This window comes from Delphinus delphis, chromosome 18, assembly GCF_949987515.2.
Source record: "Delphinus delphis chromosome 18, mDelDel1.2, whole genome shotgun sequence".
In the NCBI taxonomy this organism is placed as follows: domain Eukaryota; kingdom Metazoa; phylum Chordata; class Mammalia; order Artiodactyla; family Delphinidae; genus Delphinus; species Delphinus delphis.
The window spans coordinates 605938-620305 of NC_082700.1; the positions used below are offsets into that span (position 1 = coordinate 605938).

General features: G+C 38.4%; 1 protein-coding gene across 2 annotated transcripts in view; it reads right to left on the minus strand.

Annotated features, from left to right (window-relative positions):
• Positions 1-14368, minus strand: part of LOC132413528 (zinc finger MYM-type protein 5) — a 32846-nt gene continuing 18478 nt past the window's right edge. For both annotated transcript variants that reach the window (XM_059995567.1, XM_059995568.1), the window contains 4 exons: positions 13493-13778; positions 12635-12797; positions 11124-11336; positions 1-1628 (listed from right to left, as the gene is read on the minus strand). In XM_059995567.1, coding sequence (XP_059851550.1) covers positions 870-1628; positions 11124-11336; positions 12635-12797; positions 13493-13778 — 1421 coding nt within the window. In that variant the 3' untranslated portion in view covers positions 1-869. The remainder of the gene's footprint in view (positions 1629-11123; positions 11337-12634; positions 12798-13492; positions 13779-14368) is intronic.

Below are 14368 nucleotides of genomic sequence, written 5' to 3' on the forward strand. Positions count from 1 at the left end.
TATATTTTTATTTTAATATTTCTTATATTTGTACCAACATAAAAATAGGTATACACTCTTTATGCTTATAGTTTTTACATGACAATAAAAGCTAAAACATTTACAAATTAAGTTAAAACAAAACCAATAAAACACAAAATTCATCACTTTAATCTATTTAACATGACAAATGATGCTGCTTTGCTCAAATAATAAAATAACATTTTGCCCAAATGAAATGAACCGTAAGTATTTGGTTTAACGGCAGAAAGCGGCAGTCTCAGATCCCGTCTCTCTCTGAACAACAACGCTTGTCCACCTAAGCACCTTGTTCCACTGGTACTGATAAATTCAAGTCTTTCCCTCCCTCTTTCAGAGTATTAGCCACACCAGTCAAATGTCAGCCCTGAAGTGCCCAGTTTATTATTTATTTATTTATTTATTTATTTTTTTTGTGGTCCGCGGGCCTCTCACTGTTGTGGCCTCTCCCGCTGCGGAGCACAGGCTCCAACGCGCAGGCTCAGCGGCCATGGCTCACGGGCCCAGCCGCTCCGCGGCATGTGGGATCCTCCCGGACCGGGGCACGAACCCTGGTCCCCTGCATCGGCAGGCGGACTCTCAACCACTGCGCCACCAGGGAAGCCCTGAAGTGCCCGTTTTAAAAGGTGTGAATTGAAAAACTGAAAAGATCAACAATTGCCTTCACTGAAATCGGCATTAATCACTACAAATCCAATTAGCTTTAGAATCTGGAGCAGAAACCATCTTCACTAGTTACTTGCTATGATACTTATTGCTAATGAGCTGATGAATCACTCCGTCTGGGAGCCTCAGCACAGAGGCACCAACTGTCAGGGTACAGGCCTGAGTAAGTGTGCGACCTCATCATGTCAGATCAGGTCTAAGGTGTACAACAGCTTCACGCCCTCCTTTCCCATGTTCTCCTGTAATCTGTGTTCCACAGTTTTACTTTTTTTCAAATCAGATTTTAATTTTGAATGTTTAACACTATTGTTGATGTGCATTTCACTCTCCTCATGTTTGCTAAGAATATGTGATAAATGCTGCCAATCTTTGCACCCATTCTCATTCTTTAGTTGATTTTTTCCTTCCCCAAAGAGTTTGCAATATAGACAAAACACAGAATCTTTCGAGGTCGAATAAAGTAACCAGGATCTAGTGGTTTTTTCACCATTTGGAAGAATTCTTGTATAGTAAGTTTCTGAAAACTTCCTCCCTGTACTGTCCTTTGGAAAGTTAAAATTTCTCACTTGAGGTGGATCATTTTCAACTAGAGTGTCCCTTTCTTTAATACTCAAAATTCGGGGCCATGTACCCGGATCTGCAGAAAGCACAGCTGGTATAATGGAGTCTTCTGCTTGTTTCTCTTCCAGTTGCTCTTGAAATTTATCAGCTATGGTTGACACAGAAGGAGGTAAATTCACATCCTGTTGGACCAATGGTGTATCTTGGCTACATTCTGCTGAAACTTGTAGTTCTGAAGTCTTTTCCTTTTTCACTGGTATTCTTTCTATTTTTTCCAAAAGTATATTCAATGACCCATACAATTCTCTTTCATTTTCTTCTCTAACAGCATTCCTTTTTCTGTTTTCTGATGCTAGCACTTTTTTTGAGTTTGTTTCCATCATCTGAGGAAAAATAGATTACAATTTTATTTTAAATTATTAACACTGAAAAAAATTAATGTATATACAAATGCCCAATAAGCACATAAAAAGATGCTTATCATTAATCATCAAAGAAATACAAATCAATACCACCACATACCCATTCACACCCACTAGGATGGCTGTAATGAAAAAAGAGATGATGACAAGCATTAACAGAGGTGTGGAAACACTGGAACCTCCTCAGGAGCTGGTGGCCACGTAAAATGGTGCTACTGCCTGGGAACACAGGGGCAACTCCTCAAAGTTACCAACAATGCAAAAATGAAGACATATGTCCACACAAAGACTTGCACAAAGTGTTCACAGCAACACTAGTCACAGTAACCAAAAAGGAGAAGTAACAATGTGGTGTTATCCATACAATGGAATATTATTTGGCAATAAAAGTTAAGTGCAGTAAAGATATATGCTATGACTTGGAAGCACCTTGAAAACAGTTATGATATGTGAAAGTCCGTCACAAGGTACCACACAGTATATGACTCCATCCCATGAAAAGACACATTAGCTCTCTGGAGTCAATAAAATAAAAATGCAAAAACACAGTCAAAATAACACAGGTGCATACACTGTGAAGGACATCCTGCTAGCTGTAACATTTTAGTACAGGGACCACGGTATCCAACGGCGCTCAAGGAACTAAGAGCATTGTTGATTCAGTCCCGAACGCAGACACAGCGCTGAGCTAAGAGAAGCAGGAGTGACACGATCAGGTTTGTGCTCAAGAAAGACTGCTCTGATGGCACAGCCGTCTCCGGTGCTCAGGAAGGCCGGGGTACAGACAGGCCAGGAGGCTGGGGGGCAGTTTGGGCAAGAGGGGAGGGCGGGCACGTCGAGGGTGTGGTGCTGGAGACAGCGCCGGGAGAGGGTAGGGAGTAGAATATGGGTTAGCTGGTAACTGAGCGGCTCTGGGGACGAAGACAGAGGAGCAAACGTAACTGAAGTTTCTGCCAGGATGGGGGAAGTTTCTGACCGGTTGGGGCTGTTTACTGATTTGGGAAACAAAGAAGGAAAGCAGGTTTGGAGTTTCAGTTTTAGACACAGAGTTTGAGATACCTGTGGAACATTCAAATGGAAATTAGATGGATGTACTAGTGTGAAACTGAAGAAATACGATCTATCGATATATTCCGGAAGTCATCAAAATATGTATTCACTGAAACTATGGGATTGGATAAGACTATAACCAGAAGAGCATATTTAAGAAGCAACAGAACGCCAAGGACTGTTAGAGTTATTTTTTTTTTTTTAACATAACCAAACCCAAGCCTGCTTATTTCTTCCCTTCCTGAGTTTCTCGGTAGTGAGTAGGCAGTCAAGTTGTTATAATTCCCCACACATCTAAGACTCATCATCCTGGAGATCACTAAATCGAATCCAATGTAGATCCTAGCCTCAGGGAACTCATGGCGTTCGTATAATTAAATGTTGGTATCAGATGCACTAGAGCATATATACTATGTACATTTTTTTGGCCACACCACGCGGCTTGCGGGATCTTACTTCCCCACGTTAATTAAGGTTTCAGGTGTGAGGTCAAATCTAGCTGTGTGACTTTCGGTATGACACTTCTCTGAAATTCAGTATCTTTAACATAGTTCAAAGGTTTTATTTATTTGAAATTGAATATACATTTAATAAAGAACATCAACTAATGATACCTGGCTAATTAAAACAAACAATTAAACTAATTAACCCGCCCCCGTTCCCAGAAGTTAACAACTTTCAACATTTTTAGCTGATTCTTTTCGTGTTCACTTCCAAATATCAAAATAACATGTTTGTATTGCTTTTACTGATTTTTCCTCCCAGTTTTAGGCATCACTATTGACTTCTCAATGAGGAAGATGCACAATTAGTTCTCCTTCTCACTGTGCTTATCACACACACTCACTCTCCAGCCACCTACTCATCCTTTTTCAACTCTGGCACCACTGATACATGGCCAGATAATGCTTTGTTGTGAAGGCCTGTCTGGCCCCCACTCAGTGATGCCAGGAGCACTCTCCCAGTTGTGATAAAAAAAAAATGTTGGAAGACCTTGACAAATGTCCCCAGGGGGACAAAATCACCCCCCATTAGGTCAGTGGCCAAGACCCAGATTCCATCTTTACACTGATGACTGTGCATGCTATTCTGAGATAAGCCACTAACTGATAAGCCAGTTTTTCCTTAAGGTCCTCATGTATCACCAAGGCTTTCTATCGTGAAGGCCTGCCACCAACCACTTATAAACACTAACGTGGTACGGGGAAAGCACATTTACAAAACTTCTGTATTATACAGAAATATCATTCCTGTGCTTGCCAACTGCTTATGAGCTATGTACATGACTGACACATGCATGGTAGAAGACAAAAAGACACTTTGGGGGGGGATCAGAGTGGCAGTCAGGATAGTTATTCCAGCAATTCTGAATAAGTGGCTGCTGCCTGTTTCGACTATGTTCACTTTCCCATTTGTACCCCCTCCGGGGTTCGTTTAAAAGTAAAGACTGATAAGCTATGAGCCATCCTTACGTTCTTCAGAGGGTAAGCAGTGTATCTGTCTGAAGTTTATGAACTCATTGTTCTTAACTGAGCAAAAGCACAGAGCCTAAGCAGGTACAGGTCAATCATCCACACACACATACACACCCACGTACAAATATGACTTAAGATAGTTACTTATTACCAAAGCAGAGAGTATTTTTTTAATTTAACCTTTTATACCCAAAATATTGTCATTCAACATGTAATCAATATAATTTTTTTTGAATTTTATATACAGCAGGTTCTTATTAGTTATCTATTTTATACATATTAGTGTATATATGTCAATTCCAATCTCCCAATTCATCCCACCACCACCACCACCCCTGCCACTTTCACCCCTTGGTGTCCATACGTTTGTTCTCTACATCTGTGTCTCTTATTTCTGCTCTGAAAACCGGTTCATCTGTACCATTTTTCTAGGTTCCACATATATGAGTTAATATACGATATTTGTTTTTCTCTTTTTGACTTACTTCACTCTGTATGACAGTCTCTAGATCCATCCACGTCTCTACAAATGACCCAATTTCATTCCCTTTTATGGCTAAGTAATATTCCATTGTATATAGGTACCACATCTTCTTTATCCATTCGTCTGTCTATGGGCATTTAGGTTGCTTCCATGATCTGGCTACTGTAAATAGTGCTGCAATGAACACTGGGGTGCATGTGTTTTTTTGAATTATGGTTTTCTCTGGGTATATGCCCAGTAGTGAGATTGCTGCGCCATGCGGTAATTCTATTTTTAGTTTTTTAAGGAAACTCCATACTGTTCCCTATAGTGGCTGTATCAATTTACATTCCCACCAACAGTGCAAGAGGGTTCCCTTTTCTCCACACCCTCTCCAGCATCTGTTGTTTGCAGATTTTCTGATGATGCCTATTCTAACTGGTGTGAGGTGATATCTCATTGTAGTTTTGATTTGCATTTCTCTAATAATCAGTGATGCTGAGAAGCTTGTCATATGCCTCTTGGCCATCTGTATGTCTTCTTTGGAGAAATGTCACTTAGGTCTTCTGCCCATTTTTTGACTGGGTTGTTTGTTTTAATATTGAGCTGCATGAGCTGTTTATATATTCTGGAGATTAATCCTTTGTCCATTGATTCGTGGACAATATTGCAAATATTTTCTTCCATTCTGAGGGCTGTCTTTTCATCTTGTTTATAAAAGCTTTTGCACAACAAAAGAAACTAAGTTTCATTAGGTCCTGGTTGTTTATTTTTGTTTTTATTTCCATTACTCTGGGAGGTGGGTCAAAAAAGATCTTGCTGTGGTTTATGTCAAAGAGTATTCTTCCTATGTTTTCCTCTAAGAGTTTTATAGTGTCTGGCCTTACATTTAGGAATTTAATCCATTTTGAGTTTATTTTTGTGTATGGTGTTAGGGAGTGTTCTAATTTCATTCTTTTACATATAGTTGTCCAGTTTGCCCAGCACCACTTATCGAAGAGGCTGTCTTTTCTCCATTGTATATTCTTGCCTCCTTTATCAAAGATAAGGTGACCATTTGTGCGTGGATTTATCTCTGGGCTTTCTATCCTGTTCCATTGATTTTTGTGTATGGTGTTAGGGAGTGTTCTAATTTCATTCTTTTACATATAGTTGTCCAGTTTGCCCAGTACCACTTATTGAAGAGGCTATCTTTTCTCCATTGTATATTCTTGCCTCCTTTATCAAAGATAAGGTGACCATTTGTGCATGGATTTATCTCTGGGCTGTCTATCCTGTTCCATTGATCTATATTTCTGTTTCTGTGCCACTACCATACTGTCTTGATTACTGTAGCTTGGTAGTATAGTCTGAAGTCAGGGAGCCTGTTTCCTCCAGCTCCGTTTTTTTCCCCCTCAAGACTGCTTTGGCTATTCAGGGTCTTTTGTGTCTCCATACAAATTTTAAGGTTTTTTGTTCCAGGTTTGTAAAAAGTGCCACTGGTAATTTGATAGGGATTGCACTGAATCTGTAGTTTGCTTTGGGGAGTATAGTCATTTTCACAATATTGATTCTTCCAATCCAAGAACATGGTATATCTCTCCATCTGTTTGTACCATCTTTAATTTCTTTCATCAGAGTCTTATACTTTACTGCATACAGATCTTTTGTCTCCTTAGGTAGGTTTATTTCTTAGGTATTTTATTCTTTTTGTTGCAATGGTGAATGGGATTGTTTCCTTAATTTCTCTTTCTGATCTTTTGTTGTTAGTGTATAGAAATGCAAGAGATTTACGTGCATTAAATTTGTATCCTGCAACTTTACCAAATTCATTGATTAGCTCTAGTAGTTTCCTGGTGGCATCTTCAGGATTCTCTATGTATAGTATCATGTCATCTGCAAACAGTGACAGTTTTACTTCTTCTTTTCCGATTTGTATTCCTTTGATTTCTTTTTCTTCTCTGACTGCTATGGCTAGGACTTCCAAAACTATGTTGAATAACTGTGGTGAGAGCGGACATCCTTGTCTTTTTCCTAATCTTAGAGGAGATGCTTCCAGTTTTTCACCATTGAGAATGATGTTTGCTGTGGGTTTGTCATATATGGCCTTTATTATGTCGAGGTAGGTTCCCTCTATGCTCACTTTCTGGACAGTTTTTATCATAAATGGGTGTTGACTTTTGTCAAAAGATTTTCTGCGTCTTTTGAGATGATCATATGGTTTTTATTCTTCAATTTGTTAATATGCTGTATCACACGGATTGATTTGCGTATACTGAAGAATCCTTGCATCCCTGGGATAAATCCCACTTGATCATGGTGTATGATCCTTTTAGTGTGTTACTGGATTCTGTTTGCAAGTATTTTGTTGAGGATTTCTGTATCTATATTCATCAGTGATACAGGTCTGTAATTTTCTTTTTTTTTTTGGTGTCTTTGTCTGGTCTTGGTATCAGAGTGATAGTGGACTCATAGAATGAGTTTGGGAGTGTTCCTTCCTCTGCAATTTTTTGGAAGAGTTTGAGAAGGATGGGTGTTAGCTCTTCTCTAAATGTTTGATAGAATTCACCTGTGAAGCCATCTGGTCTTGGACTTTTGGTTGTTGGAATATTTTAAATCACAGTTTCAATTTCATTACTTGTGATTGGTCTGTTCATATTTTCTACCTCTTCCTGGTTCAGTCTTGGAAGGTTATACATTTCTAAGAATTTGTCCATTTCTTCCAGATTGTCCATTTTATTAGCATAGAGTTGCTTGTAGTAGTCTATCTTAGGATGCTTTGTATTTCTGCAGTGTCTGTTGTAACTTCTCCTTTTTTATTTCTAATTTTATTGATTTGAGTCCTCTCCCTCTTTTTCTTGATGAGTCTGGCTAAAGGTTTATTAATTTTGTTTATCTTCTCAAAGAGCCAGCTTTTAGTTTTATTGATCTTTGCTATTGTTTTGTTTCTATTTCATTTATTCTGCTCTAATCTTCTATGATTTATTTCCTTCTACTAATTTTGGGTTTTGTTTGTTCTTCTTTCTCTAGTTCCTTTAGGTGTAAGTTTAGATTGTTTGAGGGTTTTCTTGTTTCTTGAGGTAGGCTTGTATTGCTATATACTTTCCTCTTAGAACTGCTTTTGTTGAATCCCATAGGCTTTGGATCGTTGTGTTTTCATTGTAATTTGTCTCTAGGTATTTTTTAATTTCCTCTTTGATTTCTTTAGAGATCTCTTGGTTATTTAGTAACATATCGTTTAGCCTCCAATGTGTTTGCGTTTTCTACATTTTTATCCCTGTAATTGATTTCTAATTTCATAGCGCTGTGGTCAGAAAAGATACTTGATATGATTTCAATTTTCTTAAATTTACTGAGGCTTGATTTGTGACCCAAGATGTGATCTATCCTGGAGAACTTTCCGTGTGCACTTGAGAAGAAAGTGTAATCTGCCGTTTTTGGATGGAATGTCCTATAAATATCAATTAAATCTATCTGGTCTATTTTGTCATTTAAAGCTTGTGTTTCCTTATTACTTTTCTGTCTGGATGATCTGTCCATTGGTGTAAGTGAGGTGTTAAAGCCCCCCACTATTATTGTGTTACTGTCGATTTCCTCTTTTATAGCTGCTAGCCGTTGTCTTATGTATTGAGGTGCTCCTATGTTGGGTGCATATATATTTATAATTCTTATAAATTCTTCTTGGATTGATCCCTTGATCATTATGTAGTGTCCTTCCTTGTCTCTTGTAACATTATTTTAAAGTCTATTTTATCTGTATGAGTATTGCTACCCCAGCTTTCTTTTGATTTCCATTTGCATGGAATATCTTTTTCCATCCCCTCACTTTCAGTCTGTATGTGTGTCTAGGTCTGAAGCGGGTCTCTTGTAGACAGCATATATATGGGTCTTGTTTCTGTAACCATTCAGTGAGCCTGTGTCTTTTAGTTGGAGCATTTAATCCATTCACGTTTAAGGTAATTATCTATGTGGATGTTCCTATGACCATTTTCTTAATTGTTATGCATTTGTTTTTGTAGGTCCTTTTCTTCTCTTGTGTTTCCCACTTAGAGAAGTTCCTTTGGCATTTGCTGTAGAGCTGGTTTGGTGGTGCTGAATTCTCTTAGCTTTTGTTTGTCTGTAAAGCTTTTGATTTCTCCGTTGAATCTGAATGAGATCCTTGCTGGGTAATCTTGGTTGTAGGTTCTTCCCTTTTATCAGTTTAAATGTATCAGGCCACTCCCTTCTGGCTTGTATTCTGCTGAGAAATCAGCTGTTAACCTAATGGGAGTTCCCTTGTATGTTATTTGTCGTTTTTCCCTTGTTCTTTTCAAGAATTTTTCTTTGTCTTTAATTTTTGCCAGTTTGATTACTATGTGTCTCAGCTTGTTTCTCCTTGGGTTTATCCTGCCTGGGGCTCTCTGTGCTTCCTGGACTTTGGTGGCTATTTCTTCTCCCATATTAGGGAAGCTTTCGACTATAATCTCTTCAAATATTTTCTCAGGTCCTTCCTCTCTCTCTTCTCCTTCTGGGACACCCCCTATAATGCAAATGTTGTTGCGTTTAATGTTGTCCCAGAGGTCTCTTAGGCTGCCTTCATTTCTTTTCATTTTTTTTCTTTATTCTGTTCTGCAGCAGTGAATTCCACCATTCTGTCCTCCAGGTCACTTACCCATTCTTCTGCCTCAGTTATTCTGCTACTGATTCCTCCTAGTGTATTTTTCATTTCAGTTATTGTATTGTTCATCTCTGTTGTTCTTTAATTCTTCTAGGTGTTTGTTCTTTAATTCTTCTAGGTCTTTGTTAAATATTTCTTGCATCTTCTTGATCTTTGCCTCCATTCTTTTTCTGAGGTCCTAGATCATCTTCACTATCATTATTCTGAATTCTTTTTCTGGAAGGTTGCCTATCTCCACTTCATTTAGTTGTTTTTCTGGGGTTTTATCTTGTTCCTTCATCTGGTACAAAGTCCTCTGCCTTTTCATTTTGTTTATTTTTCTGTGAATGTGGCTTTCCTTCCACAGGCTGCAGAATTGTAGTTCTTCTTGCTTCTGCTGTCTGCCCTCAAGCAGAAGGTAGTTTTGACATGTACTCTTTTGAAACGATAACGTGACTGCAATCTTCTATAAGCTGCACCCAAAAGCTTTGTTAAATATGAGGCATAATATATACAAAGAAGATAATAAAGATAACATAAATAAGCCTTCCTTGCAAAAACTAAAAAATCAACTATGGGTATCCACTGTTTCCTCTACTGTGTAATAAGCCTCGCACTTCAGAGTTACTTTTCCTTAAAAGCTAACCATTTAAACCCTCGTCCAGTGAAATGGGGTTAAGAACATTCCTGGTTTTACATTGAGGATCCATGTTAAATTATTTTTTTTTAATTAATGTTTGTGTGGGATAATCTGAGGTCTGGCTTATTTATGTCCATACCAACAAAAAAATTGTTCCAGCACCATCTGCTGAAAAAAATCTTGCTTTTCCCATCCAAATGATTTTGTACTTTCTTCTAAAATCAACTGACTGTATTTGTGTGGTTCTATTTCTGGCCTGTCTATTCTATTGATCTATTTGTTTATATGCCAATACCATACCACTTTGATTACTATGGCTTTTTAATGTCTTTTTTCCCAGGTTTACTGAAGTAAAATTGATAAAAACTGTACAAATTTATGGTGTATGATGCGATGTTTTGAGGTTTTTAATGTCTTGAAATCAGGAAGATGACACTTCCTTAATCCCTACCTCACACCATACACAAAATTAACTTGAGATGGATCACAGATGTAAACATAAAATCTAAAACTAAAAAGCTTATAAGACAACATAGGTAAATATCTTCATAACCTTGGTAGGCAGAGTCCCTAAACAAGACACAAAAAGTACTAATCAGAAAGGCAAATAGTAAACTGGACTTTATCAAAATTTAAAACTTGGGCTTTTCAAAACCAACATTAGGAAAACGAAAAGACAAAACATTGTCCAGGAGAAAAATCTTCTAAACACATTTATTTTACAAAAGATATGTATCCAGAATATATAAAAAGAATTCCTACAACTCAATAATAGAACGACAATCCAATAAAAAAAGTGAGCTAAAACTTGGATACTTTACAAAAGAAGATATATGAGTGATGAGAAAGGAACAGTAGTTATCAGGAAATTAAAACCACAATGAGATAATCATTTCATACCCACTAGAATAGATTAAATCAATACAGACAACACCAAATTTTGTTGAGACTACAGAATAATTGGAACTATCAAGTTGTCAGTGGGAGTGCAAAATGGTAGAGAAAAGAATTACTCATTGTAACGTCTGCAAAACATAAAGACTTAAAACAAGCTTACTTACAACAATTAATTTTAATACTCATTTGAGTATGAGATGAGAGACTGACAGAAATGGAACCATATGAGATTCTAAGATAAATATGCTTCATGTAAGCTATCAAGGGAGAAGTTACTGCAAACTTGATCATTTAAAACTCATTAAAAAAGAATTACCTGTTTATATTCGTTAACACAACTTTGGCAGCAAAATCTCATCTGCTGACCTTCAATGACTAGGAGATGGTTTCCAGCACCTTTGCTGGGCAGGTACTCCCCACACTGCTCACAGCAATTCATCACTAGACCATTGGCCAACCTGTACTTGTTAAAGCACTGGTTACTGCACAGCTTATGTGTTACATTGTTAACGCTGACTTCATGCCGAATCTAAAAACAAAAACCAATTTATTAAATAAATGAACTGGATTAGCACCATACACGAGATACCTAGTTTTTTCAACAGAAATAAAGAACCTTTAGTAATTTCTCAGTGGATGAAACATTCACGTAAAAGACTTTACAAAAGCACATTTCACTATTCTTTCATTTTTATCTTTGATTTCTTTGTAAAATTGTGATTTGATTTTATAAAAGGAAAAGTAAGATTCATAGAACAAAAAGCAACAAAATCAGACATTTTAGAATTACAGGGGCTTCCCTGGTGGTGCAGTGGTTGAGAATCCGCCTGCCAATGCAGGGGACATGGGTTCGAGCCCTGGTCCGGGAAGATCCCACATGCTGCAGAGCAACTGAGACCTTGCCCCACAACTATTGAGCTTGCGCTCCAGAGCCTGTGAGCCACAACTACTGAGCCCACGTGCTGCAATTACTGAAGCCCTCGCGCCCAGAGCCCCTGCTCTGCAACAAGAGAAGCCACCACAATGAGAAGCCTGCGCACCACAATGAAGAGTAGCCCCCACTTGCCACAACTAGAGAAAGCCCATGTGCAGCAACAAAGACCCAACACAGCCAAAAATAAATTAAAGAAATAAATTTATAAAAAAAAATTACAGGAAATGGTTAGCAGGTTTTGATATGACCTGCTTAAAAATAAGTGGATTGGGAATTTGTAGGTATTATAAACTTCACTGCCCTAGAAAACTGGGGTGGGGGGTGGGCGAAGGGAACCAGTATCACCCACATTCAGGATGGAGTCTGTATATACCTAAGTTCTTGCTTTGCTCAGCTCTATGGTAGCTAAGATAAAATTGTGTCTGGGATTTACACGGCTTCAGGGTAATCCAGACCAAATTCAGTTACCAAAGACCATGTTAAGTGGGGAGTCCCTGGATGCCTGGGAAGATGGCAATACCGCCTAAGAAATGTGAAGTGACCTACATACTTTCACTCCACCTGTTCTACGTGTTCTTGTAGGACTGGTTGTTTCCTTCATGTCCTGAACCTACATTTTCATTTACTGTGGCTAATAAGAACAAAATCCACCATAAAACTATTGCTCTCTTTATGAGTACATTCAGTTCCACACAAATGGATGATTACCCCCCATACTATGGGGTGGGACATTTGTTATGAGACAATTCTAACATATGCTTATTATTCCCTTCAACTTCACTGAGTAGATTCAAGACTCATCCATCAGGTAGATGGCAGAACATATAATAGCACCTAAAGTTAAAATTATCGCTGTTAACCTAGATAATAACTTAAGATATAAAATCACAGACCTCTGTTAGTTTACTGCAGATTGTACACCTTGATTTATTCAGAACTCTTTTTCGAAGATTCTGGTTATCTTCATAGGGAGACAAAGACGTACCACAAAATTTTTGGAAGGATTCACTTGACTCCCCTTGAGGAACAAGAGTAGCCTGTTTTGCAGGTGCACCTCTGAAACACAAGGGATAGACACAATTTAAGAACACTGCATTCTTATTTTTTGGCCATGCTGAGTGGCTCATTTCCCCCACCAGGGACTGAACTCGGGTCATGGCAGTGAAAGCCCAGAATCTTAATCACTAGGCCACCAGGGAACTCCCTAAGAACATTGCATTTTAATAAAAGTCAAATATATATGAACAATAATTGACATTTTTCATTTTCTCATGATTTAATCCTAAGAATCAACTATAACTTTTGGATCTAGAAAAATCCACATTTTGGTTTAATTGCTAACAGTTCCTAAATAATATGGCAAGATATTCAGAGATAAAAATATTTTGTTGTCACAGGTTATGACCTTTAGGACCTTGCCACAGGTTATGACTTCTAGAAGCATTCAAAAAGGGTGTTAGCAACCGGGTAGAACCAAGGTAGAGGATGGGGAAGGGGGTGAGGCAAAGGCAGTGGTGGGGTAGGGTTGATTTATTTCTATACCTAAACTCTATTTTCCTGCCAAGAGTAAGTACAATACAAATAACCCACAGCTCTGACATATGCTAGGACAACTCAAGCTCCATAAACTTGAAGAAACCTGTGCATCAATTCTATCCATGAATCTTCCGCAACTCTCTAAGTACATTCAGGACACAATTCATACTGCCAGTATCCAATCATATGGAAGCATGTTGAAAGGTACGGCTTACTTTTTACATGTCACCTTGCGTTTCTTTGGAGTACGCTTATGAGAGAAGGAAGAGAGGCAGGTGGTAGAACAGAAGAGGTGAGCTGATCCTTTTCGCTGATAAGCTGTCTGTCCCTTCTGTAAAGGCTTTTTGCAGTTTGCACAAGTGATTTTAGCTGGTTTAGTGGGTTGCTGTTGGACAGAAGGCTGGAAGATCTGTTTAGGAAGTGAGTCCACTGGTGATAAAGAATCCACCCCTGGCTGTTTCTGATTACGGGGAAAGGATGCTGACTGGGAGATCCAAGAATCTTGAAAAATAAAACACATAAGAAAAGTCACGGAACAGTTAAAAACTCCCATCAGAAAAATATTTAAATTTTTCATTTTGCACAAGTCTAAGAGAATAGTGAGGAAGCCTTGCTGTACAACCCCAGGGGGACTCTCCCCTTTGTATCCTAAGTGAATGATGCTCTATTGTGCCAACACTGGAAATGGCGGCCCCGGAACTGTGCAATGCGGTAGCCAGCATCTCCAAGTCAGACCCTCTGTGCTAGAGATTGTGCAAGTAATTTAAACTAGGTCTTGGTATTCTCAGCTACAAATCACAATGATACCCAACCTATTAGTGTTATGAAGACTAAATGAGAGGGACTTCCCTGGAGGTCCAGTGGTTAGGACTCTGCGCGCTTTCACTGCCATGGCCCAGGTTCAATCCCTGGTCAGGGAACTAAGATCCCACAAGCTGTGCAGCAGGGGAAGAAAAAAACTACATGAGATAATGCATATAGTAAAGCATTATGTTCTGTACACAGGGTACTTCCTAAGGTACTTTTTCTTTTCTAAGAGAAAAGTATTAATACATTATAAAATAAAGCAAATATACAAATATAAAGATTAT